This window comes from Diabrotica undecimpunctata, chromosome 1, assembly GCF_040954645.1.
Source record: "Diabrotica undecimpunctata isolate CICGRU chromosome 1, icDiaUnde3, whole genome shotgun sequence".
Lineage (NCBI taxonomy): Eukaryota > Metazoa > Arthropoda > Insecta > Coleoptera > Chrysomelidae > Diabrotica > Diabrotica undecimpunctata.
In genome coordinates this window covers 157,847,432-157,874,534 of record NC_092803.1, presented here as the reverse complement: position 1 = coordinate 157,874,534, position 27,103 = coordinate 157,847,432, and the positions used below count along the sequence as shown (strand labels likewise).

Below are 27,103 nucleotides of genomic sequence, written 5' to 3'. Positions count from 1 at the left end.
AAAGTCTTTCTATTTATTTTATTTTTGATAATTTACAAATAAGTAGATATTAAATTTATACAACGAGGTACGTCCACAGATAAATGAGAATACATATGTGTTAAAAAAAAATTATTAGTTTTGTATGGACTAAAATTATTTTACCACTCTTTCACGTCATCTGCGCCGTTGAAGTAAATGTTATTTCAAAGCCTTGGCCCCAGGCACCATTTGGACTTAAATATTTTTAAAACTTCTTTAGCGGCATATAATATACAGCTGCATTAATTGCCATTCCTTTAGGTTTTGGATCAGTAGGTTTCCACTAGCTGACGATAAATACTTGTTGGAGTGTTAATGGACGACAACTTTCTTCTCCTCTTTAACACAGCTCTACTTTCTGGACGTTTCTTGTATAAAATAATTCTTGATTTATGACATAAAATATAATATATTTCGAATGCAGAATTGTAGAATATCACAATATAAAGTATACGATATTAATATTTATATATTAGAGAAGAATAAAAGATAACTGTCTACATTAGTAAAGATCGTCGGATTAGTCCGAAACTTGAGCAGTGGATTGTGATTTACTTACTTATCCTGTTAAGGGGTTACATAGGTCTAGCATTCTCAAAAACTAGATTTTTTCGCATTACTCCATATGAAAGTATAGTTCTTCAAGAGTATTCATACCAAATTTGAATTAATATCAAGCAATATTATCGGAGTTATAGAGTACCGCGCTGTTAGTTTAAAAAATTTAAACGCGTTTTTCACGTAACTTTATTTTTCGTGCAAAAGACACAATTTCTCAAGAACAAATCAACCAATTTTGCTGAAACTTTGCACATCGTATCTTTATAGTATTGTTTTGTGACTCGGAGACATGACAAAAAATATAGGACAAAAATTCATTTAAACTTATTTCAAAACTTTAAATTTCCTTTTTTTTCAATTCCTTCGTTCAATCACGAGCCAAGGGTAAACTATAAAAAAAATTTCGAATTTTTGATGTTGGATGAACTTGCACTGAAATATTTTGCCTACCGCAAAACAAAGTATGTCGCTAAAAAATGTTTTTACCTGAAAATTTTTTTAAATTATTCAAATGCTTAACTTTTCTTTGTGTAAATTGTAAATAAAATAGATTTTTGGTTTTTAAAACAAAATTATTTGAAAAATTTTTTTTTTTTTCAAGACATAAATCCTTAACAATGCATATTTTTCCACGAACAAGATGCGTATGCGTTCTACTGCATAGCTGTTTGAACCAGTGTTGCCACAGTGTTAAAAATTGTTGTTTTCTGCGAAAATACTAATCTTGAGTACCAGTTTTAGTTTTGATTGGATTAGGTTAGATTAAATTTTTAATCTTGAGTTGAGTTTATATTTCATTGGTTATTAACTTGTTCTATTAATTTAAACTATCAGTTTTGATTGAATTAGGTTAGCTGAGAGAAATTACATCTACCAGCATATTAGGATTAGTTGTAACTCATATGTACTGTACTACTTAAAATTTAAATTCAACATATTTACTCCGCAAAAAATAATTGTATATGTTGTTACAAGTAAGCATATGAAGTGACCTTTAATAAGAAGATTAACCCTTTATAGGTCTGTGGTCGATATTTCGACCACTGCTCTTATTAATACTTATGAGCTAGTAATTGACATGAAAAGTTACCGAAGTGCAAATTCAGTGTTTGTAAATGAATTGTACCCAAAATGAACACCACAGAACAAAATACGGCAACGTGGCAGCAATGTGGTCGATTCGCCAACCACAACCCATCATACTCTGTAAGTTACCGTTGAACGTGATCACAGGTTTTTGCCGTTTGTAAAAGTTAGAAAAATAATTTACAAAAGATTTATACATCAAACTCAAGGTAACACATCACAGTATTATGGCCTTTAATTATCTATTCAGATTTTATTGGCGCTAAGATGATATATCTTGATTTACTAAACATAACCTCAAAGTAGCACATGCTGATTTTACAATTGTTCTATTGAAATGTAATTGGTAAGAACAAATCGCATTTTTGACGACGTCGATACTTCCTCAGGCGAAGACGAAATAGAAGAGAACCAAGAGAACACAGTAAAGTCCGATGATACATATAAATGGAGAACGAACGCTTCTGATGCACAAAAATATTCGAATGCGCCGTTTACCAGACCATTTGGCCCAGCAAAACCGGTCAATATAAATTCACCATTCGACGTGTTTTCTTTGTTCATGAGCAAAGATATTATAGCTAATATAATTACACAGTCAAATCTCTATGCTCAACAACAAAATCATAATAATCTCGACCTAACTGAGGAAGAACTGAAAGCATTTCTAGGGGTTCTTATAATCATGGGGTTTCATAAACTACCTAGTTTGAGACATTATTGGTCAACTGATATTAACATGCACGTGCCAAGAGTTTCGCAAATTTTTACGCAAAAACGATTCTTAAAAATTCTTCGTTTTCTCCATCTAAACAATAACGAAAACATGGAAAGAAATCAAAATAACCCCAATTTTCACAAACTGTTCAAAGTAAGGCCTTTGATAACAGAACTGCAGCAATGCTTTCAAGAGAACTTTTATACAAGTAGAAATGTTGCGGTAGATGAAAGTATGGTTGCTTTCAAGGGGCGAAGTTCTCTCAAACAATATATGCCGAAAAAGCCCATAAAAAGAGGCTTTAAAGTTTGGGTCGTTGCATGCTCCGAAACTGGATACGTGCACAAATTTAGCATATATGAAGGCAAATCTCAATCACAACATGCTGAATATGACGGTATTAGACATTACCGAGTCTCTTAGAGGCGCAAACTACTGCATTTATTTCGATGATTTTTTCTAGAGTTTTCCTCTTCTTAAGAAAATGTTAACCTATGATTTGTTCTGCTGTGAAACTTTTAGAATAAATCGTAAAGGCTTTCCAACACAAATGAGAAAGGACAAAACAATGAAAATGGAGAACACGATTATTTCATGTCCAATGATATGTCTGTTGTTAAATGGAAAGATCGGGGGCGCAAATGCGTTTTAGTCGGCAGTACTATGCATAATCCACTTGAGATTACTTCAGTTTTGCGAAGAAAACCGAATGGTGAACAAGAAAGTGTTAAGTGTCCAAAAGCCATAAGTGATTACAATCGCTATATGGGTGGAGTCGATCTATTCGATCAACTTCATGCTTCTTATCCAATTTCATGGAAATCCCGAAGATGGTATATGAAGATTATTTACTATTTGATTGATGCAGCAGTGGTAAATTCATATATAACTTATAAGACTACAATGAAAATGAGGTCCATTAAATCGAAACCAATGAGTCACCTGTATTTTAGAAGTGTATTGGCCAACGAGCTCATAGGTGATTTCTATAACAGAAAGAGACCAGGACCTAAGGTAACAATAGGAAGAAATAAACTGAAGAAAATGGGAGCAACCACTAATTCTCTTAGCGTTGAAAGCACCGTGAGACTAAGCGATGTTGGCAATCACATGCCAGAAAAAGGAACATCAAGACGTTGTGCACTCTGTTCAACGAGAGCAAAGCCAAAACGTTCAAGTATTAAATGCTCAGATTGCCAGGTTGCATTATGTATTCAATGTTTTCCATTATTTTATAATAAAAATGTTTAATTAATGTGTTTTTTTCTGTGGTCGATTATGGAACCACAACTACATTTACCAAAGTCAACATACCTAATCAGGCTGTGGTCGAAATTTCAACCACCTAAAAAAACAACAAGGAGTGAAAATAAAATGAAAATACGAATGAAAGTTCAATACCGGATCATTCCTTATCTATAATCTGCAAAGAATTTGTTTATATTACCAAAAAATAATTCTGCCCTATAAAGGGTTAAGCTTTAATAAGAATATTGAGAACAGTGTGACTGCCAGTGTCAACAGAAACATCTGAAATGTATCACATTTGTTATATATGATTAATAAATAAAGTAATAAATCTATACATATATACTTAAATCGGTCTTTTCAGAAACAACATACATCAATTTTTGGCAATATTGACATTTCTTTATAAATCCGTTTTTTATACGTCAACGCACCATTCTAAGCAGAAACGAATCAGTCTCGACTTGCTGTAATAAACTACAGTTTAATATAAATACCCATTCCATTCGAAAATCACCTGAGTCATCGACTGATGTTGTTTCGACGCGGAATTGTTATTTGTGAACTAAACGATCATGATGCTGCAATAAATGGCACGAATAATAATCTCAATTTAGAAAAAAGTAAAAAAAGACAATTATAAGTCAAAAATTATTAAGCAAGCGAGGCTGTGTGGGGAAGAATATGAAAATTATAAAGGTAATGTTGTACCTGCATACTTACAAGGGCTTATGGGACGACCTCGAAATGAAAATCCAAAGAATAGAAGATATAACATTAGTTACTCCGTGACAAACTCGGGTGGCAAAATTATTGTTTGCAAAAAAGCTTTCATGGGAATTCATACTGTGAGTCATGAAAGAATTCGAAGAATTTCTAAGCTTCTTGTACAAGCAAAAGCACCACTAGATAAACATGGAAAAAGTCTAAAAATTTAATAGAACAGATTAAAACTCATATTGGAAGTTTTTCCACTAAGATTTCACATTATACAGGGAAAGGGAAGCATAACTTGGACAAAAAAAAATTGAATGAACGAATTATGTATGACCTATTTTGTGCCAAATTTCCTGATAATAATAATAATTCAGTGTTATTTCCAAAAACCTCTTAGAGAACATAAAACAGCTAGGTCTAAATGAACATCTCTATAAGGCTATACAGAAATCTGTACTACTCTCGACGTCTAGTTGTGTGCGAAAATTTTTGGGAGATACACCGACGTACCAAGTCACCTAGGACTAGATAACACGGAAAGAGTCCCACCAAAGCTCAATCCTTTTGATTCCGTAGGTATCTGGGATGAGTGAATGTTCCTCTTAGAGTGAGTGTCAGCAGTATGGCTAAATCTGGAATATTCAGTGAATTATAAATTTTATTTAAAGATATTCCAGGAACATTTTTCTCTATCTTTTGGAAGTCCACAAGTAGATACTTGCTGTGAATGTGAACAGTTAAAAATAAAAATTAAGAGTCCATCTTTAAATGAGACAATGAGGCGGAATTATCTGTACATAAAAGACGTGCAAAGAAATTCTACAATAAAATGTCAGAAATTGTAGAGATATGCAAGACAGATGCCACTGAATGTGGCCTGACGTTTGATTATATGCAAAATCTTCAACTTCCACTTATTCCTATACTTTTTACTTACGTCAACTAACCTGCAACGACTTTGGAATTCACAATATGCAAAAAAAACAAGGGATGTTTTACACCTACTACGAGGGTTAAGCCAGAAAAATATTTCTTATGGATTATATCAAGTCTAAAGTGCCTACTGCTGTGAAACATCTTCACGTATCTTCTGACAGCTGTGCCGGTCAAAACCGGAATCATACTGTAGTAAGATTTCTACTTTCGTTAGTAGGTACTGGAAGTTTTAAAATCATAATCCAGTACTTTCCACAACGTGGCCATTCCTTTTTGCCGAACGATAGAAACTTTGCGCCAATAAAAAGAGTCATAAAAAACTTTGACCGCGTTTACCACCCAAACGAATATACAGAAATGATAGTAGATTCTACACGACAGAAAAAGTTTCTTGTTAAAATGGAGGAAACATCGAATATTTTTTAATTTAAAAAGTGGTGGCCTAAACATTACAAAAAAACGTGTTTGTCTACCGACTCAATGGGCAGAAAAGAAAAGGATAAAAAAAATCACTTTCCAGATTTCAAACTGCTACCATTTTTTTTATTCATTTATCACTAACAACCTTAAATTTAAAATAAGTGATACAATTCCATTTGTACCAACAGTTCTGGCCTATCCGGACGGTAAAATACCAATTAATAAAAAAAAATTGAAGATATACGCAAGCTCATGACTACATACTAGAGGAAAAAAGATCATTTTTTGAAGAGATTATGCAGTGGCCTACTACTGATGCAATTAATGATGATTAATACTTATAGTTTGTTTGACAGACAATAACATTTAAAAAAAAATATGTTTTTTTAAATTTCTGTTCTGAAACAACATAAGTCACTTTTTTTAAAACCATAATATGAATTGAAAAAATATGTAATGCATAATGTACAGGATAGTGAAATATTATTGCAACAATTAACTTTTATGCAGTTTTTCTTACGGCGCTTTAAAACAGATTTTTGTGATTTACTCAATACTATAATTTCTGACTCATGTTGTTTCTGAAATGACCGATTTACTGATTTATAACATATGTGGCAACATTGTACATATGTAAAATATTATGTTTATTGCGCAAACGCCTGGGATTCATTTTATGAAGTTGATCCCTGCTAATGTAAACTTTTACTGAATAAAATCTATACACTTCTGGACAAAATTAACACAAAAAACATGCAAACAACATACAACCTTCATGGTTATCCTCTTTATTTTATTTTCTTTTACAATATTGGTTTTACAGGTGCACAATATGGCGTCTTTGACGTAACTGTAAAATTTTATATGATTTATGTTTATATTGTCTTCAATTTTTCTGTCACAATTTTATTTATTTTAAACAGTATTATAAATTTGCGTGCTGCATAGAAATAAAAAAATGTTACTTTTATCCAGAAGAATAATTAATTGACGTAATAGACAACACTTAAACTCAAAATACCCTATTACTTTATACACAAAAACGATAAGTATCTTTAGTAAATGCTCCTATTTTGCAGACTTTTGATTATATTTAACCTAAAATTATTATTTTCTAATCGCTGTCTTCATTTAAAAATTTAAGCATTCCTTCCTTTAGTCCTTCTTGCAACTGCAGAACATGTGTAACTGGTTCAGGCTTGCCGTCTTTGCCTACTACACAAGGTTTTATTGTTCCACATTTCATTAGACTATCCAAAAGTTCCACTAACTTCATGGCTTCATATTCTTTCTGTAAAATAAGCTTAAACTTAGTAAGGCATGTGACGAAATGGTTGCCGATTGTAGGTTTCTTCGACCAGCTTCGGAGTTTACATTGTTTACTCCATCATGAGGCCTATGGAATTAATAAAAGAACCACAGTATAATGGACATATTAACCTATAGATGTCATACTAAGTTTAGCCACCATAAATCTATCCTCAACTCCAACTCATTATCTATTTCTAAAACTGTTTAAAAAAAGGGTCAGACGCTAACAGATTAAAATAAAATCATTAACATGATTAAAGACCCACCACTATATTTTAAAATCAGTTTTTTGTCCAGGGATCTTTTGATGTGTTAGCAAATCGTATTTTAAAGATATTCCACCCACTATATTTTGAAATAATTTCCACACACCACTATATATTAAAATAGTTTATTGTTTAGGAAATCACTTGGTGTGTTCACAGGCAAGTCTTCCTTTGAATATATGGATAAGATTCCCTGGACAAACATTTATTTTAAAATATAGTGGTTGTGTTTTTATTTTTTATTTGTTTGTATTTTAGCCTTGGTTTAGAACCTTTAGCCACGTAATTATATACAAATATTAGCATTCATTCATTCAGGATTGTATAGGGACAACACTTTTCACGCTCAGGGGTTCATCATAGCGACTTCATTATAACACACAAGACATAAACCACGGTTAGATAGGTGGGTAACAAATAGGTACACATACAAAGGAAAAAGTCATTCAAACGATCAATTTTTCATTCACACCTTTAATTTAATTTTTTGCAGAAATACCATATTCAATTTAAAAATTTTTGTATTAACTTAATAGTAGATTTTTTAATGGCGTCTTTAAACTTGCTTTCAGCAATTCTTGAAGCAGCGACGTACTTGTATTGACATGTAAGGGACAGTTAAAGAATATGTGATTTAGATCGGCTATACTAGTTCCACACTCACATCTGTCTGTTGGGAAAACTCAGATTTTATGTAGATGCTTTGGAAACATCCATGATCTACCTTTAGTCGTAGAATGGTCGACACTGTATTTCTACTTAGTGCAACAACTTTCTAAAATTGATTCGACGTCAGTGTTGGTTGTAATTTAAACAAATTAGTGTTTGTAACATTTAAATTTAATATGCTGTTTCACATATGCAAAATCACCTGTATTAAATTCTTCTATCAATATATGTGGGTGCTTTAGTGGATTTTTAGCTATTAAATCCGCAATACTATTACCCAATATGTCTGAATGTTCCTTAACCCACACGAATTTAACACCATAAGATAAAGCTGATAATTTTAGCAACTGTTGAAAATTTTTTAATATGAATATATTGCTGTTAATTGTGACTTTAAAGTTTTGTAATGCATTTAATACTGATAATGAATCAGTGCACACGACAATTTTGTTTCACTGATTTTCACAACACCATTCAAGTGTTTTAAATATAGCACATGCTTCAGCGGAAAAGATGCTGGATTGATTATTTAAAGTAAATGCTTTTTTAGTCTTCATTTTTGGTACAAAGTAAGCACTGGTTGTACATGTTACTAATTTTGACCCATGTATATAGATTGCAATGTAATCTGAATAGTTACGCAAGATCTCCTTGAGAGTATTACGATAAAATTCAGTTTGGCATTTAGGAATAATAATGTTTGTAGATAGAACACTTGTCAGGTGCGGTATGTCCAATGATTCCCAAATAGGATTATAAGGAGAATTTATTAACTTAAGTTCATTGCAAGTTACAAATGCTTTTGCAAATGGTGGGAATTTTTTTTAAGAATAATGTAGTTGTTAAATCAGCTGTATTTAATTCATTAATTATTTAAGCATTATAGGTGCACCTATAATGATGTTGGATTAGGAGAGTGGGTTTTCAGAGGCTGGAACACAATTTTCAAAGCTTTAAATTGGATTCTATCAAGTTTACGTAAATTAGTTATGCTAGCTGACTCATATACTAAACAGACGTAATCTATAATAGATCCTGCACTCCATGATCTCTTACCACACATTTTAAGTAAATTAATACCTTTTTCTACTTGTGTAGTTAATATGTTGAGTCCAAAGCAGTTTTCTGTCAAGTATTACACCAAGGTATTTGAATTCCGAAACAATTGATATGGCATGGCCCTGTAAGGATACAGTGTCATCTTTAATAGGGTGTTTTCTAGAAAAAAATACTACAACACACTTTTGGTACTAAATAGTGAAGCCATTTAACAAAGTCCAGCTATCACAGTTATACATTATATGTTTTAGTTCGATATACATTCGATGTACGTTTTCTTCTGTGAATAGATGACAATATCATCAGCATATTGTACACAAGCCATATTGGGAGACGATAAATTGTGTACATCATATCTCTACAGATTAAAAAGCAGTTAAACTCTTAAGAATTAAAACAGCTCCCTGTGAAATACCTTTTGATGTAATCATTGGTCCTATGATATTATGACCTACTCACATCGACACGTTTCTGTCTTTATACAGGGTGGCGCACCGAAAACGAAACAGATGCATTTACTGGCAGATGATTCCTTTTAAAAAAAAACGCTTGGACCCGTCGATTTTGTTATCGAGAGGGAAACAAAATTGGCATAAAATCACATTAACATTTGCAGCCCCCTAAGCGGGGGTTGCACCATCCCTAAAATCTTAAATGGAAAGGGGGGTCGAATGATCCATGATTTAAAAGGTCTTTCAACTCCCTTTACAATGATGTAAAATTCATGTACTTCAATTCAGTAGTTTTGGAGATTTATTGATTTAAAGTTTAAATACATCATCGTAAGAGGAGATCAATACATAGCAGCAAAGTTGTTAAAAAATAAAGAATGAACTGACCTGTCAGCCGAGTAAATGTTGAAAATGACCACCATTACTTTCCATGCAATAATAAAGATTTTGCTGAAAACGTTGCCGGACATTTTGCAATATTTGAGGAGTAATTTGATGGCACTCATTCACAATTCTTTGTCGTAAATCTTCTAAGGATGTTGGCTGAGTAGCATAGATTTTGCTTTTTAAGTAACCCCACAAAAAGAAATCCAAAGGTGATAAATCTGGCGATCTTGGGGGCCATTCAACGGCACCTCTTCTACCAATCCATTGACCTGGAAAGGTCTGATCTAAATAATGCAGAACTCTTAATGCGTAATGTGGTGGAGCACCATCCTGTTGGAACATCAACATATTCTCAACGTATCGACCATCATTCTGATTTTCAATTATATCTGTTAGCGCAGGATCTATGGCATTTTGCAGTAATTCCAAATACATTTCACCAGTCAAATTTCCAGGTAAGAAAAAAGGACCAACCAAATGATCGCCAAAAATGCCAGCCCAAACATTTAATTTTTGTGGCTGCTGTGTGTGTACCTCATGGTAAATTCTGGGATTAGAGTCCGACCAATATCGACAATTATGACGATTTACTTCGCCATTTAAAAAATAGGAACATTCGTCGGAAAAGCAAATGTTAAATAAAAATTGTTCATCGTTTGCAAATTCGTTCACTCATAACTTCACAAAATTCTAATCGCTTATCAAAATCGTCTTCATTAAGTTCTTGTACAAGGTGAATTTTATACGGATGAAAATTATGGGCCTTTAGAATCCGTTGGATAGTACGTCGACTAACACCACACGAAGTTTGCAATTTGCGGGTACTTAATGTAGGATCTACAATAACTTGCCCTAAAACCCCCACTTCTGTTGCTTCGTTCCTTATAGGATTTTCAATATTACGTTTTTTATTGGCGACTGATCCAGTTTCCCGAAATTTAGCTACAAGTTCTAGAACATATTTTCGGTGCACATTATTGTTCTCATGTCGCTCATTAAAAATTTGTGCTGTTCTATTAGCGCACTGATTATTTCCGAAAAATATTTCAATAATTTCAACCCTTTCTGCCGTGGAATATACCATGGTTAATTTATGTATAAAGCAATAAATTATATTTTAACAACAAAGATTGGTCAAATCAATCGCAAACTAATGTACTATTTCCTATTTAAAATAAGTACGTGGCATTCTCTACTTATCTTTCTTCAAGAAACAACTTTTTTTGTCACAAAGGACACTTCAATTGCTATTTTTATTATTAATAAACCATGGGCGTAGTAAATAAAAGCATTTACTTATCAAGAAAATGCTTTTACTCAAATTTCTTCTGAAAGAAGTACAAACTAATTTGATGTACCTATTAAAGTCTACTTTAAACTTTAAATCAATAAATCTCCAAAACTACTGAATTGAATACATGAATTTTACATCATTATAAAGGGAGTTGAAAGACCTTTCAAATAATGGATCATTCGACCCCCCTTTTCATTTAAGATTTTAGGGATGATGCCACCCCCGCTTAAGGGGCTGCAAATGTTAAAGTGATTTTATGCCAATTTTGTGTCCCCCTCGAAAACAAAATCGACGGGTCCGAGCGTTTTTTCAAAAAAGGAATCATCTGCCAGTAAATGCCTCTGTTTCGTTTTCGGTGCGCCACACTGTATAAATTTGATAGTAAATATGCCATGGATTTTGAAACTCCAATAAATACAAGTTTATCACACAATATATTTAAATCAATATTGTCATAAGCACTTTTTATGTCGATAAAAAATGCACTTGTCATGAAAATGGAAACGCCAATTTGAACATCTGTAGTCAGCCGAACAACTAGCCCATGACAGAGAAGGATGGAGAGAAATAGTGCAAAAACTGTAAAGGCCTGATGGTGTCATCACATCCCAAAAGGGATTAGGACTGAGGAGGAGGAGTCAGACGAACGACTGCATCCGTCGTTCCACAGCCTTGTTTGTAGCCAAATTGTGTTGCTGGTAGTATACTTGCCGCCTTATCCAAGTTTTCATTCTCGATTTTAGAATTATTTCGAATGTTTTAAAAATACATGACAACAATGTAATTGTTTGATATGAATCTGGATGATCTTTATTTTTTTTTTCCGGTTTTAGAATTAACATAACAAAGGAATCATTAAATTTGTAAGGAAGTATTCCAGTTTGCAAGATACGGTTATAAATATGTGGTAGTAATCTTTTGGCCAGCATACCCATTTTTTGTAACATAATATACAAAATCTGATCTGGACCTGAGGCTGTGTTTTTGGATATCTTAATAGTATATTTCAGTTCGGATGATGTTATTTCTTTTAGTAAATAATGTTCTTTTATAAGTGTACCTGGGTGAGGTACATGTTTGTCAACAAAAGGTGGACATAGCTTCTGTAGAATATCTACTGCAACTCAATTTGTTTACCATCTTCTATATATGAGTTAATGGGCATTTGGAGTTAAGACTGGAACAAAATAGAATCCATGTGCTTCTAGCTTTCTATTTAAACATTTTTTTAGTTGTAACTTCTGTATTTTTATATTCGAGAAAGCTATTCAGAGTGGATGATGTTTTGCACAATTTAAGTGCATTCTTCTTAAGCTGTAACTGTGTGACACATTCATCATCCCACCAAATCGATTTTTGTCTATATTTAGTAATATAGGGTATGTTTTTAATTATGTTAACTATTTTACTTTAATCTGTTATTGTTCGCCCTTTTTTAAACAATTTTAAAAGTAGATAACTGGTTGAGAATAGATTTATGGTGAATAAACTTACTACAACATCTATAGGTTAATATGTCAATTATACTCAGATCCTTTTATTAGTTGCATATGCTTGATGATGGAGTAAAAATTGTAAATTCAGAAATGCAGAAACATACCATCAATTATTACTTAATAAACTTTTAGTAAATTGAGTAGAGACTTTTCTTTCCACATCATTTAGTTAGTCACACTAAAAAGTTGAAGCAATTCATAGACACCGAGATTGTATTAGTAACAAAAAATAAAGCAGAAAAGTGAAAGGTCACATTTGAAAGATCCGCTACCTATAATACTATCATTGTTATCTAAACTTTGATTGCTAGAACATATTATAAATATCTCTCATAAATTACCTGTTCCTCTGACATATTATCTGAAGCACTAGGATGAGGTTCTTCATAACAACCAATGACTGGATTTATTCCATGTTTATGGTCAGCATATTCTTCAGTCTCACTGTCCTCACTTTCAGAATCATAATCATCTTCACCTTTGTAACGTCCACCTGCTAGGACACCTTTGGTAGCAAAAAGTCCTGCTGCGTTGCCATATCCTGTATATTTTATCATACGAGCCACTAAAAATAAAACAATGTCATGGTTTGAAAGATAATACACATTTAGATTTGATATAGAACAATTTACTTTCCTAATAATAAATATAGTGTACTGCATTTGATTATATAAAAATCATTCGGAAAACAACAAGGATGAATTTTCTGTTACTGATTTCGTCATTCATTTTACTGCTCCTACATGCTTCTATATGTAGTGGACTACAGCAAAAATGGTTTAAATAATTGTCAAATTTATTGTTCCCACTTAGGGCGACGGTATGTTCTTGTTTTATTGATGTCCTAACTTCTATAGTGTGCTGGATCCAAGTGTCATCATATCAGTTTTGTGAACTATAACGGATATATATGTCCCTCGTACTGTTTTGAGAAATTTGTATTTATTTTACTAAATCAATAAACGTAAATTTATATTTCTTGAGCAGAGCAACACATCACCTAGTGTGTACTTAGTATCTTCATTGGGATTTTTTTTTTATTTTAAAAACTTATCCAAATACTAACAAGCACGAATGATCTTATTACAAATTTTGACAGCCACGTCATTGCCCCTACCTGTTTTCATATGTGGCAGAGTATTGCAGACATGATTTGGATTATGGTCAAATTTATTGCACCAACTTAGGCTGATATCTGTTCTTGTTTTCTTTATATTCTTCTCCATTGTGCTGGGTTCCAGGATCGTCACAGCGTTTTTGTGAACTCCAGCTTGTCTGTGTCATTAGCGTTTTCATTGGAAAAGTTTACTTAGTTTATAATATCACATAGTATTTTCAGAAATTTGTATATATTGTACTAAATTAATAAATGTGAATTCATATTTCTTGAGCAGAAAAGACATCAATAAATATAGCCCCTACTCAAAACTTACCATTGTTTTTGCACAAAACAAACAGGAAATTAGCAACCAAATCCCGCAGTTGGGTGACAGGAGTGGTAAGTAACCTGCACAGGTGGTTCCTCAATGTGTCGCCTTCTTCGGGTCTGGTGTGGACATCTTTTAGAGGTGGTAAAATTTGATTCCTTAAAAACTTTCTGATATGCCTGTGAGTGGTTGCTCCTTTTAAAAGTACTGTTACTATAGGGGACAGGATTTCATGTTGATTATAGATATCCTGTAAGAAAGTATTTACAAAAGTTCATACTAATGCTATATGGATAAAAAATCAAAATAAACTTAAATAGATTAAAATGAAAAAGACAGCAAAGATTTGATTTCACGTACAAAGCGTCTATGTATCTGTTGATACGTATTTCGACTTAATAAGTCTCATCAGAACAGTTATTCATAGCCGTTCTCAACGTGAAAAATAATCTTTTCTGTCTTTTAAGAAGCAACAATAAAATGGCTTCGTTATGGACGCAATAGCGACATCTGATAGAAAAATCGGTAAGATAGTTTCGAAACAAATTCAGATTTCTGCTTTAATCTGAACCTTCTATAAATGCAAGGTATAACAGACGTTGATAAAGATGTTAATAGAGACATGAAGAATCTAAAATTTGCATTCCACGACATGTCTATCAACTAAGCAGAAATCCTTAACGAATTTGTTTCTTGTACTCATACAGAGTAGATCGACACCTTATAGTATTAAGAAAGGCGTAAGTTACGAAGTTTTAAGTGATTTTATTCTGAAGCTAGTTTCTTGTGGCATTTTAAAGTAATTACTATTTAAATGGGAATAAGCCACAATTAAAGATTTAAGTATGTTGTTATTTCCGAAGTGGAAATTGAAACGTCAATAAAGGTACTTTAACCTTTAATTGTGGCTTATTCCCATTTAAATAGTAATTAATTGAAGTGATTTGTTACAATTTATGTACCGAGGAGAAGTACAAGTTAGAAGAAAATTTAACTACCTTCATTAATACTGATGAGATGGAAATGGCTCAACCGATAAGATCGTGGAAGTTCCTGTTGACAAACGTATTCCACGTGTAGAGGATTATAAGCCAGTTTGTTTACATAGACCAAACAAACAACAAAGCAAGGGGAAACATAATAACGATACTTTGCAAGTACAGTAGGTAACCCTATCCCACACAGAAATTGCCGAAGATTCCTACACATAGGAACAACTGACAAGCAGATGGGAGACATAGAAGCGGAACACATACTAGACGAGGTAAACTAAAAAATTGCAATAAGCTTGTTTAAAAATGGATATAGAGATGATATGTTTAAGTCAATAATAAAAGCAAGAAATTTACCACTTTAGCAAAGATTACAATTGCTAAGGATGAATTTAACTTGTCCGAATAGAAACTTAAAGAATGTACGATATGAAGAAAATGTATAAAGGTAGAAGAAGAAATGCACCAATTTTGACAGAAGGAAAGAACATACGAACAACAAATACAGAAATATAAATGAATATGGAAGACATAACACGAGAATATATCAAAATAGAAGCAGATACCAAAGAAACAGAGGAACAATGTAAGCTCAACAAGGAAGAAATAATAATCAATGGATACAGGTGAGATACAGAGAAACAGAGGCACAGCAGGAACAAATTTCGCAGCGCATGAACAACGAACGAATTCAGTGTCTGAAATCGATGTTTTTCTATGAATAGAACCAAATAATAAAACCATTAATCCCGAAACTGATAAGTGAACTCCTAGACCTGTTTCGACCATATTGGTGGAACGCACGTCGAGTATGAAGCTGGACGAAGATAGGTTAGGGAGTTACTGAATCCCACTCGCCAAAGATCCTGCGGCTCTAGCGCGACAATACGCAATTTATTGTAAGCACAAGAAGGAATACATACAGTAGTTAAAATATTCACAATTTAGGTGAGAAATTACAAAATATTTCGTGATCGAAACGAAAGCCGAATAGGTCATAATAAAGAAGGAAATTTGCGAAAGATTTTTGACCACAAGAAAGCAAAAAAAAATTAACGAAAATATGTTCACATACTTAGATATTTTAATTGTTTTTGGAAATAGTTGTATCAGGATATATTAGATTATATTAGGATTAGAAATAAGGTTTACGGAAAGTCAAATGGACTGAAGACAAGCCCAGAATGTTTTTTGTCAATGACAATGGCAATGTCAGGTTCAAATTACGAAAACATGTTTATATACCTGGACGATTTAATAGTTTTTGACAACAACCTGCAAGAACATAACCAAAAGTTAGTAAAGGTGTTAAAAAGAAAGTTAATCGAAATTAAATCCCAAAAAATGCGTATTTATGAAGAAGGAACTACTACACTTAAGACACAATTTCGAGTAAAGGTATAACACCAGATCCTGAGAACATCATTGCAATTGAACAATATACTACACCACAGAACGTAAAGAAAGCAAACAGGAAAAATGTATGATGAACTTATAAAAGAAAAGTAATAAAGACAAAAAAGGATCTACAAAGCTCAAACATACTTGTAATAGTAATTACAAATTAAACTTACAGGTTGATCATTAAACTTGGCCTTCAAGAACATTGTCATTTCATAAATAGCGGTCATGTTCTTTCCTTCAAACTCCAAAGTTTTTATAATTTGGTGGGACTCTGAGATTGGAGGTAGCAACTCGGAATAAGTTTCTTCGGGCATATTCGTCAACAGATTGATGACATCATTACGCAAAATCCATGTTTTTTCTAGATCTGATGAGGATATCAAAAGATAACTGCGGAGAACCTTAACAAGTTGTATACAAGTTGCTACAGTTTCTACATCAGCTTCATCTATTCTTATAGTTAAGTTGAAAAGTGCTTTCAGTATTTCTGACACCATTTCAGCTTGAGCAGGCTAAAAACGAACTCAATTATAAAATTTTTATATAATAATTATTAGTTAATATAAATATATAATTAATAATTATTAAACATTTTAAATTCGGGTCAATCAAATATTAGGGAAACACAAATATTTAAAAATACAAAACATGAAAATATAGATTTCCAAAACACATTTTCATTAAAAAATTTCATTAATTTCTTAAACATGAGAAATAAAAAATTTCAAATTGTCATTTCTATTCTGTCACGATAGTTGTTACATGCGATATTGCCAAAAAGATTAAAATCTCTAAAATAGTTTAGTCTACAGTGATGAGTGGGAATATGATATTCTCTTGAAAACGATTTTCGGAGTGGAAGTCGAAACGGCAAATAATTATATAATATAATTTTAATTACAATCAATTTTGACTTAAGTAATTCCATATAAACATAATATCGTTTAGACATACCACAAGAAAATATTTTCTAAATAGAGGGTTAAATTTCTAAATCCCCTAAATAGAGGTTAAGGAAAGGATAATCTGCAATAGACGCAGTCAGTAGGATCACGGAAGAAATTGCCACTTGTAGTAGTAGGTGGTTGGTGGCCTTCTCACTGAACATAAAAAATTCCTTCAACTGCGCAACCTAGGACATCGGTGGGGGTGTCACAGATATACTTGAGGAAGATCTACAGGCTACAGCTAACTTACGTGGATGTTCAGGTAGTTCTAGCAGAGTAAAATGAAAGCGGGTTTATAATGAACACAGCCAAAGCCGCACTTGGAAAGGGAAGCTCTGATGCTAAAAGGACTTAAAGAGAGAGATCACATTTCCTTCACCCTCGAGAGAGAAAGAATAGTGCCTGTCAAAAAGATTAAGTACTCAGGAATGATGCTGACAGTAAGCAAATATTTAGCGGACACTTGAAATATGCTGTAAAGAAGGCCAAACAGATAACAGCAACATTAACAATAATCATGCCAAATATGAGGCCCAGGTATTGGAAAAAGAAGAATTCTAATGGAAGTGGTACACTCCACAATTCTCCATGCAGCCGGTGTGGCATCAAATAACGAATAAACAGAAGTGCAAAAGAATATTAAAAAAGGCCCTCAAAGAAAAACCCTAGTAGGGGTTATATATGCGCCTATAGACTGACCTCGAAGGTAGCCCTACAAGTTATAGGTTAGGGTGGTGCGAAAAAAGTCAAGTTGATAATAAAGTTGCGATTGGTAATTACAAGCAAACAAAGAAATTATTTCTTTATCAACATTCCTCTATTATACTTCCTTTTTGTAATAACACTTTTATCAATTGGAAATGTTCTAAGTAGTTGAAAACCTCAAACTGGTTAGGCAACAGCTTTTATGAGCTGTGACTAAGTCAAACGGAGATGTAACGATTTTAAATATATAGGTTTTGATTTAAATCCAATACTCTAATAAAAATTATTAAACATTCTTAAGGTAATATTGTTCTGAAGCTATCTGACAGATATTCTCGGGTTAAAGTTGATTTCATGTAATCGAATGAACTATCTTACAAGTAAAGTCGTCCCAGGAACACAACTCTACAATATTGGCAATATCATTTTAAAGTCGTCTACTTTAAAATGTATAATGTATGTCTGAATTGTCAATATAAATAAGTCAGATAAAATTAAATTATTAGAAGAATTTTTCACCAGGTAACAAAAAAACAATATTTGTTTAATTTACTAATGTTTGTATTTTGAGAATGATTTCCGAAGTGGAAATTGAAACGTCAATAAACGTACTTTAACCTTTAGTTATTCCCATTTAAATAGTAATGATTTTAAGGTAATATTGTATAAACAAATTGATACTATTTATGTGTTTATAAAATTGCCACAAAAAAACCTGAAATTGTGTTTCCCTAACATTTACCCGCAAAAAACCTTACAGTTAAGTAAATTGGTGGTAGATCTTCATGTTTCATGTGGTTTTTAGCTGCTTCATGTAGAATTTCTTCCAAAATCTTAATAAATATATCAATCATGTCATAAACTTTGTTCCTAGCTTCGGGGCACAAGGCTGTAATTAAAAATACCAGTCGTATATCCATAAATCTTATGTCCTCTGATATATTTTTGTTCCTAAAAGTGTTATGTATAATTAAATACAGGATCATAACAAAAGTAAGACATTAAATAAAATAGTAAAAAAATATAGCATAAAATGGAAGAATAGCATCAAAATATGTTTTTATTGTTTCTTTTGAGAATTGGTCCAAAAATACTTACTTATGTTTTATTCTATTGGTCAACCCCTCCAATATTCCATTTTCTAAAGACTTCTCAGCAATTTTCTTAGAATTAAACAGTATATTTGACAGACTCTTTAGGACCTCTACGCAAATTAAAGATTTGTTATCATTATATTCAAAGTTTTCATTGTCCAATCCAGAATGGTGTTTGATTAAATTGATCCAATCGTCACTGATAACTTCACTTAGATGTTCCTTTTCACGGCTACAAAATGAAATTGTTGATATTTTCCAAAAGCTTATCACAAAATATTTTACCTTAAAATTCTTACTGCTATAAAACAATTTTTTATAACAGCTGGATCATCAGAATGTTTGGCAATATTGTATACAGCATTCCATACATTTTTTCTTTTTTCATCATTGGTCAACTCGGGAAAACTGAATACTTCTAGAGACTACAAAAAAAAGTAATATGTATCCATTTCTGTGAAGTGAGTACACTGGTATGCTTATCATATTTCCTAAATCTGAATCTGGGTATTTGCACATTAGTTTAAAAACACAACTCCATAATCTAGTTAACTCAACAGAAAAATATATGTGTCACAGTGGGTACCTAGTTTGGAAATATCTTTGCTTTTAAACGCATGCATCACTGACATGCTCAAAAAGGGCAAGAACAGTAGATGAAATTGTAGAGCGGATAAAGCACTTTGGCCAAAAGCGAGACGATATCTACACAATATGTCATCAGTATAAATTATATCAACTACTGAACCTAAAAGAGTACATAGGAATCAGAAATCTAATCATGAGATCAGATTTCTGATTTCAATCAGAATTAATCAGCAGAAGTGGGGGTAGCTGTGGTAATGCCCACAGCTAAAATTAGAAGGCTATGGTGTTGGGGGAAATGTTATTGCATGATTTATACATTACTTATTGGATAGAAAACAATAAGTGAGAATTATTAATATTACTTCTTCTGAAATTAGTATTAATATTGGGATATCTCAAGGGAGTGTCTTAGGACCCCTTTTGTTTATATTGTATTTAAATTATATAAATTTGTTTGTTAAATGTAATTTCTTTAATTTGTATGCAGATAACATCCTATTTTTATGCTTTAATTCAAACTTAGAAAATGCTGTATCTAGAATGACTTCAGCATTACAGTCTGTTAATAAATATTTAAAGATCAACAAACTAAAGTTAAATATTAAAGATCACGACGATAATAACAACTAAATATAATTACTCAAATATTGATAAAAATACTATTAATCTTCACATTGACAATGATAAAATAGAAATCATCACAACAATTGAGTATCTTGGTTTTCAATTGGATAATTTATTTTAATGACCATTTTAATTGTATATTAAAAAAGATTTCTAAAAAATTATACTTTTTTTCAAGAATATCTAAAAATTTGTCAACTTCAACTAAAGTTACAGTTTTTAACGCAATTATTGAACCTCACTTCGATTTTTGCTCATCAGTTATTTTTCTCTTCAATTTAACCCTTTACTGCATCATGTGCCATAAATGGCACAAACCAAAAAAATTTTTTTTTAATGTTTTAACTCAATATTTGTCATAGCTGCATGGCAGCCCATATCTGACATGTACTAATAGTGTAGGCGAGATATGCGGCATAGTTCTGGCGGCGAGATAGGCAGCCCTGCGCAGTTTCAAGTTCATTCTTGTTGAAATTCTGAACCATGTGAAACAGTGTTCGAAGTTAGAGGTTATTTTTCATAGTAAAAACGTTTTTTACGGCGAGAAAAAATTGAAATTTATTGTATTGTGATATTAGATATCTGCTTAGGTAGTAGTAGACTAAAAAGTACTAAAAATTAAGAATGTTGAAAGTCTCTCGAAAAGCCCAAAAAGGGTTTGTGCTATATATGGCACACTATGAAATTATGGACTCATTGATTGTTTTTGTAGATATGGATCCGAAACTCTTTTATGGTACCATGAATGCAGTTAGAATTCCAAATAGTACTAATAGTGAGGAATCGGATCTCTCCAATGAAGACGGCACAAATGAGATGATATTGTGTCAAGATAGTGACAATGAGGAGCGTGAAAATTTACCAAGCAATGTCAAGGAAACTGTCATTTCTGCCACATCCTCAGATGATGATACCCCTTTGTCTGAAAGACTACGATATAAAAGGAAGAAATCTCATAATTGGGTGAAAGGAAATTTGAGAAGATCAGAAAATGATACAAAATTTACTGGTTCTGAAAATTTACCTTCTTCGATTTTACAATTAGAAATTCTGGTCCAATTTTTTAAGTTTCTCTTTCCTGATAGTCTTATAGAGCATATCACTGACCAATCAAATTTATAGTGCAACAACGTCAAGATAAACCAGCTAATATAAAAAAAATATAAAATAGAACAATTTATAGGAATTACTATTTACATGTTGATAATTCAACTTCCAAGCATACTTCCAACAAGACACTATTGGAATGCCAATATTGGCCACCGAGCAGTTAGCAATGTGATGAGCTGTAACAGATTCGAAGAAATAAAATGTTTCTTGTATTTCAATAACAATGATGACATGATTGAAAATGATCAGCCTAACCCAGTAGTATAACCCAAAAAACACATAAGTGGAGCTTCGAAAACTTTGTGCTGAGTGGTATTTTGGAATTCAGCTATGACTTTAATTTGTTTGCTGGTTCCCAGAGTAATATTGTACCTCTAGGAGTACCAAATCTTATTTGCAGTATGAGCAGCAACATGGTTGTCAAATTCGATAGTAAAACATCAACATTACAAGTTGTTTTTTGACAATTGGTTCACCAGCATACCTCTTATGATATATCTGACCAAAGAGGGCATTTTATCTTTGGGAACAGTAAGACTTAATCATGTTCCTGGAGTTGTGATGCCAGCTGAGAAAGAAATCAAGAAGTGCAGCAGAGGTCATATGGTAGAGAAAATAACCAATCTAGACAATGTGGATGTCAGTGTAGTGTCCTGGTTTGATAATAAAATCGTCAACATATACTGGAAGTGAACCAGAGGGAGAAAAAAGAAGATTTTTCAAACAAGAAAGTATACATAAAATGATACCTTGTCTTAACAGAGTCCTAATCTACAACAACTAAATGGGAAGTGTAGATCTGCTTGATTCCATGTTAGGATTTTATTGTATTATTGTATAAAAATCAGGTCAAACAAATATTATGTACGAATATGTTTTCATTTCATTGTCATGACAGCCGTGAACTGTTGCCTTTTAGCCAAAAGAGCGAAGAAATTTGATTTGTCCCTTTTGGATACCAAACTAGCAATAGCTGCTGCTCTATGCAAAGCCGGAAAACCAATTAAACAGAACAGGGTAGGAAGATTGTCAAGTAGTAGCATTCAGCAAATGTACGAGAACAAACGAAAAAAGGGACCCACTAAAGAAATACCCCAAGAAGACATCCGTAAAGATGGGCTTGATCATTTTCCCTATTGGGATGAGAGCACTAGGTCAAGATTCAAATTTCCAGGCTGTACAGGGAAAACATCTTTTAGTAAAAAAGTGCTATTTAGTTATGCGTCAACTGTATAGAAGTAAAGGCATTTTAAACTTTAAATTGCGTAAGTTACTTTGTGAAACTATGGTTATGTCAATTCTTAATTATGGGCTCTTGGTATTTTACCCTTGCTTAGATCAAGTTACGAAATTGAGGTTGCAAAAAATTCAAAATAATTGTTGCAGATTTGTTTTTGGCATAAGAAAATATGATCGTGTATCATGCAAAATTAAAGAACTTCAATGGTTAACAATAGATAATTTATACAAATATCACCTCGTCTCATTGATATATCGAATTATTTCGTCGTCAAATCCTATTTATTTAAGGAACAAATTAGTATTTCGTGGAGACGCTCATAATCTGGATCTGAGATATCCTCATAGTCTTATGCTCCCAAGATATAGACTAGCTATTTTCCAGCGATCTTTTACTTACAATGCTGTTTTAGTGTTTAATAGTTTAACAAAAAATTTAAGAGGTAAATCTCTTGATTTCATGAAGCAGCATTATAAGAAATTTTTACTACAATCGCAGTAACGTTATTATTATTATATAGTATATTGTTGTCGTAATTGTTACCATTAGAATTTTTTTTTTGTTTTTATTTATCATTAATATCATTTATCACATAACATCACAAATTATTTTCTTTATCTTATTTTTCTAGTAGCCACATGACTATTTCTACCATTCCAATATTACATTATTATTTATGTCAATTTATAAATCATTTTTTTTTCATGTTCTACTTATTTCAAACTGACTTTGTAAACTTGAGGTTAAGTGGAGTAGCTCTAGCTAGACTTCGCCTCATGTATCTCTTGTTTGTAAATTTTTACAGACTAAATAAAGGCAATTTATTATTATCCAGATTTAGCCATACGGCTCACACTCCCTCTAAGGGGAAAATTCACTCATCCCAGATACCTACGGTATCAAAAGGATTGAGCTCTGGTGGGACTCTTTCCATGTTATCGAGTCCTAGGTGACTTGGTACATCGGTGTATCTCCCAAAAATTTTCGAACGCATCTGGACGTCGAAAGTAGTACAGCTTTCTGCATGATCTTATATAGATGTTCATTTAGACCCAGCTTTCTTATGTTTTCTAGAAGGTTCTTCGGGATGACTCCAGTGGTAGAAAGAATAATAGGTATCGTCTGGGTACTTTCCATTCTCCATTGTCTCCTTATTTGTATTTCCAGATCTCTGTACTTGGCGATCTTTTCGTTGTACTTAACACGCAGATTATTGTTGTTAGGTATCGCCACATCGATTAGTGTTGTTTGTCTTGTAAGTTTATTAACTAGCACGAGATCTGGTCTGTTATGTGCTACAGTTTGGTCTGTGAGCACAGTGCGATCCCAGTATAGCTTGTAGTTGTCATTCTCAAGCATACTCTCAGGAACGTATTGATAATATGGGAGATGGTTTGTTTGTAGAAGTCCCAGTTTAAAAGCTATCTCTTGATGGAGGATCTTTCCTACTAAGTCATGCCGTTCCTTATAGTCAGTTGCAGCAAATGCCTGGCAGCCCCCGGTAAGATGTTGGATGGTTTCTTGGGCTTGACATCCATATCGGCATTTGTCGTTTTGGACCTGAGGGTCTTTGACGATATATTTCAGGTAATTTTTTGTTGGTATAACCTGATCCTGAATGGCCAGTAGTGAACCTTCTGTTTCAGGGAACATCTTTCCTGATGTCAGCCAATAGTTCGACGCTATATTGTCGACATGGTCTTGACTGACCTCATGGGGATGTCGCCCGTGCAGAGGTTTACCCATCCAGGTGCGCATTTTTTCGTCCTTAGTAAGATGGTTTATGCGCATTTCTGGTTCCCTCAGTTTGATCGGTGTTGTATCATCTACTGCGCAAATCGCGCGATGTAGAGTAGATGTCTGAGCCTGCACCTGAAAATAAGTTCTTAAATTAGTAATTTGTTTTTCTAGTTGCTCACTTATATCCATAAGTCCTCGTCCTCCTAAATACCGCGGTAATGTCGTTCTTTCTACTGCACTTCGAGGTTATTATTATTATTATTATTATTATTATTACATATATAGTGTGCACAAAATGCACAATACTGTTGTGTATTAATAAAGAAAGACTGTTATTTGCAGTTTCATACTGTATAGTGTATACTGTAGCTTCAAAATACTTTGACTTTAATATTACATTGTTGCATGATGTTCCATATTTGGCACCAAAAATTTTTTTTTGTCAATAAAGGTTTCCTCATAGCAGATTTTTTTCAATATTTTTAAGTAAAAATAGAATTAAAATTCTTATCTGAGACTTTATTTTTGACAAAAAACAAAAATTCATGCAGTAAAGGGTTAAATCAATTGGCATAGTTGCAAAAATTACAAAATTGTGGAATGAGAATCATTCCTGGTGGAAGTAGATATTCACAATTACCCTACTCGAGGTAATTGCAATTTACACTTTGTGAAAGCAAAAAGGATAGCTTTAAGAAAATCTATGTTGTTTAATGTTTTTGATCTTTTTAATAAGCTTGCTCGAACAGTTAAAAGTTGTTCATCTGTACAAATGTTTAAAAGCAAATTAATGGAGAATATGAAAAGCACCAGCAGTTAGGTAGTTGTCTTTTATTGGTGTTTTATGGATATTATTTTGTATTATTTATATTTTTAATAACTGTAGGTAGTATACTTAAAGACTAATTGTTATTGTTCTCTTACACTCATGGACAAAAATATTGAATATTTTGTAATTTTTAAATTTAAAATGCACGAATGATACTAAACGCTGAATAAATGTTAAAATGAAAATCAAAATATTTCAATCTAGTTGAGTACTCAGCATACTGTATGAGTAACAGTAATCTAAAATTATGTTGAAATAATAGTGAGTACAAAAAAATTGGAAAAATTACAAAATATTCGACATTTTTGTCCATGAGTGTATTATGTATTAATTTCATAAATTGATTATTTTTGTGGTATATTAGGGGGTTCCCTATTTTTGAATACATAGTATTCTTCTTCTAGTATTGATCTAAGACAGATCTGTTCTTTCCTGTGGCCTAAGTATTGATTAGTTGCTTTAAACTCCTCGCCAGACCAAGTGTTAATCAGCTTGTTCCATCTCTATTCCTCTGACCCGTCCTTTCCGTCTTTGCCGCATGTGTATTAACACACTGTAATTGCCGTTTTAATTTTATGGCATTAATTGTATTTTATTTTCGCAGATATTAAACAGTGAGTCCCTGGGCTGTGCATCCATGTCATGGCCACAGGATTGCCAGTTTATTTTCATTGGTTTGAATATAAATTTATTTTGTTATTTATTTGTTCCAAATGTATTTTTATTTTAATTTAAACCTAGGTTTTACTGAGTCTGTTGTCTAAAAGAGCTACCCGTCACAGCATACCACTGTCTTGGGCTTCTAAGCTATGATTTTCTTCTCCTTATATATGTTATTCAATGATTTTTGTGATTTCTTTATAATTCCTCATTCTAATTAACACAGTTGCATCACATACTCTGCCTATCCAACTAATAGGCAATTTTCACCTATAATAGCACATTATGAGAGTTTTTAAAGCATGGCATCTCCATGTGGTTCATCCTTCTGCTCTGTAGAGCTACATGGAAATACAGCAAATGTTTCTTCTTTGTCTTGGAAACATTTCCCTTATAATTATTACCATTAAAAATACTTTCATTGACAAATTACATTGCATTCAAAGGCTTTTTTGCTATGACAAACAATAAATATTACGCAGCTGTAACATAACTACGCATCCCTTATGAGTAACATGACTCATAGAGATGCCACAAGTGAGTTGACTTAAAAATATGGTACACACTTTATGGAAAACATGACCACAGATTGCAAATTTGCTAACGATTTGAATACAAACAACTCAAAGCGTTAATAGAAAATAAAACAAAAGAACTGTTAAGTAAACAACCAAATAAATACCTTAAGCTTTTTTAAATATATATTCATCAGTTATTAAATATTGTAATTGCAAAGTCAATAAATATAAAGATAATGAAACATAGTTACATTTGATTGAAAGCATATTTGTCACATCTATATTCGTATGAATTGCTTAAAACATTTATTGATTTATTTAAACAATAGTTAATCTTACCGTTTTTACAAAGCTATCAATTACTGTGGCCCAAGTGTCTTTTTCAGCTAATATGATAGCATCAATGTTCGAAGTCCTGTTAGCCATTTTGATAATTCCACTATGCACTATTATTAACAATAAAACTTTCTAAACTAATTACTTATCTTCCCGACAAATAATTTTTGGAATTACCTAATTTGGAAAACGTAAATAAACATTTTCCAAACAGCCAAACTGTCAAACACAAATCTGTTGATATATTT

At 32.5% G+C, this 27,103-nt stretch overlaps 1 protein-coding gene across 1 annotated transcript; it reads right to left on the bottom strand.

The window, feature by feature from the left end:
* ric8a (ric8 guanine nucleotide exchange factor A) lies at positions 1-27,103 on the bottom strand. The gene is made up of 8 exons (XM_072520314.1): positions 26,859-27,103; positions 19,496-19,635; positions 19,215-19,442; positions 18,875-19,067; positions 16,635-16,976; positions 14,075-14,318; positions 12,983-13,206; positions 1-6,998 (listed from the first exon to the last, which is right to left on the bottom strand). The coding sequence occupies exons 1-8, from the start codon at positions 26,943-26,945 to the stop codon at positions 6,822-6,824; spliced, it is 1,635 nt and encodes a 544-aa protein (XP_072376415.1). The 5' UTR covers positions 26,946-27,103; the 3' UTR covers positions 1-6,821.